At 40.0% G+C, this 1959-nt stretch overlaps 1 protein-coding gene across 1 annotated transcript; it reads right to left on the reverse strand.

The window, feature by feature from the left end:
• Window positions 1-772: 772 nt before the first annotated feature.
• On the reverse strand, window positions 773-1753 carry LOC103741269 (olfactory receptor 5AN1-like). The gene has a single exon (XM_008842026.1). The coding sequence runs from the start codon at window positions 1751-1753 to the stop codon at window positions 773-775; it is 981 nt and encodes a 326-aa protein (XP_008840248.1).
• Window positions 1754-1959: the final 206 nt, after the last annotated feature.

Consider the following 1959-nt stretch of genomic DNA (forward strand, 5'->3'; position numbering starts at 1 on the left):
ATTTGTCCCCAATTGGTGGTATTTTAGTAGGAATAGGAGGTCTGACCATCAAAGAGGAAGTACGTCACTGGAGGTATGATTAAGATTTGCCCCATTTCCAGTTTGTCTCTCTTTGATTCTTGTGCCTGCTTGAAGACGTGAGCCCTCAGCCTTCTGCTCCAGCTGTGCCCACTGCCATGTCACATTTTCCTTTCTCTTATCCCTCTGGAACATAAGTCCAATAAACCCTTCCTTCTACTTGTTACCTGACTCACCGTGGTTTAGCGCCACAACAGAAAGTAATTACTGCACTGAGATTTCTTCTTTAAAACCCTACTTTAATGACAACACCAATTAGAACCTATGTATAAAAGTTCTGAACAACCTCAAATGCAGTCAATACCTGGAACAAAAAAGTTCCCAGGGAACTCAAACATGCAACACATCATATGAATATTACTGAAAAATATTAACATCAACATCTGATCATCACTTCCTGGGTACATCTAATCTAATGAAACGGTGAATCTTTAGGTTGTTGTAGAAGTACCCTCTTATAAACTCTTAAGTAGCTTTTGTCATCTAGATAAAGCCGTATGATCCATTGGGGGAAAGAGAATGTTTTTCTGGATATGTTGTTGGCTACTGATTCATATTGAAGTGCTGAGTATTTAAATAAGTATTTCTCCTTCCAATTCTCAGGAATTTCATAGTATTCTCATTAAGTGCACTTTTTGTAGATGATGGTTACACTGACAGAGCAGAAATGTCAAAAATCTCAGAATCTGAGACTTTACCACATGCCTGTCTTCTTCTGCAGCCTCTTCATGGCATCCTTGATTTCCTTGTTCCTCAAACTGTAAATCAAGGGGTTCAACATGGGAATCACCACAATATAGACCATGGAAGTGAATCTGTCAAAGCTGGAGGAAATCCCAGAGCTGGAACGCAAATAGACAAAGACACCAGAAACATAGAAGAGAGAAACAGCTGTCAAATGAGAAGCACAGGTGTTGAATGCCTTGATCCTGCCTTTAATGGATGTGATCTTCATGATGGACAACATGATATAGCCATAGGATATCAAGATAACTAAGGCATTCATTATCCCAAATATTGTTATTAATATTCCAAGCAGGACTTCTACAAAGAAAGGATCAGTGCACGATAGATGTACGAGCTGGGATACATCACAGAAGAAGTGCCTGATGACATTCAGTCCACAGAAATGAAGCTGCAGCAAAGCACAAATCTGAGGTAAAGAACCTGTGAGTCCTCCCATATAAGATCCCATCACCATCTGAACACAGAGGGTAGGAGACATGATGGATGAATAGAGCAGTGGGTTACAAATGGCAGCATACCTGTCATAGGCCATGGCTGTCATGAGGCAAGATTCACTTGTTGCAAGCAGTGAAAAGAAGAAATACTGAATTACACAGCCCACAAAGCTAATAGTTTGCTTTTCCTGGAAGAAACTGACGAGCAGTTTAGGGACTGTTGAGGTGACATAGCAGAGGTCTATGAAGGACAGATTACTGAGGAAGAAGTACATAGGGGTGTGGAGGTGGGAATCCATCCTTATTAAAACAATGAGGCACAGGTTCCAGGTCAGAGCTGTGATGTAGATGAGCAGGAATACGATGAAGAGCAGTGCTGTGATTCTGGGGAAATCTGAGAATCCCAGGAGGATGAATTCAGTGATCTCTGTAAAATTTCCTCCTCCCTTTATTGTCTCAGTGCTTCTGACATGAGAAAGGAGACAAGAAACCATGTTGTTCATTCATATTAAACTATAGAATTACCATTTTCATATCATCTCTCTTTTTCTCTAATGACCCTGAGAAGAAGTGATTTACTACCTTCTGCAGGAAGACTCCAGCCTTTCTTCTCCAGTTCCCAATAAAAATCAACTACATGTTTTGATTTCCCAATTATTTCATGGAATTTCATGAGATTGAAAAAAAATCTTTAAAAATC

Source organism: Nannospalax galili, unplaced genomic scaffold (genome assembly GCF_000622305.1).
Source record: "Nannospalax galili isolate Female #2095 unplaced genomic scaffold, S.galili_v1.0 scaffold580, whole genome shotgun sequence".
Classification (NCBI taxonomy): Eukaryota; Metazoa; Chordata; class Mammalia; order Rodentia; family Spalacidae; genus Nannospalax; species Nannospalax galili.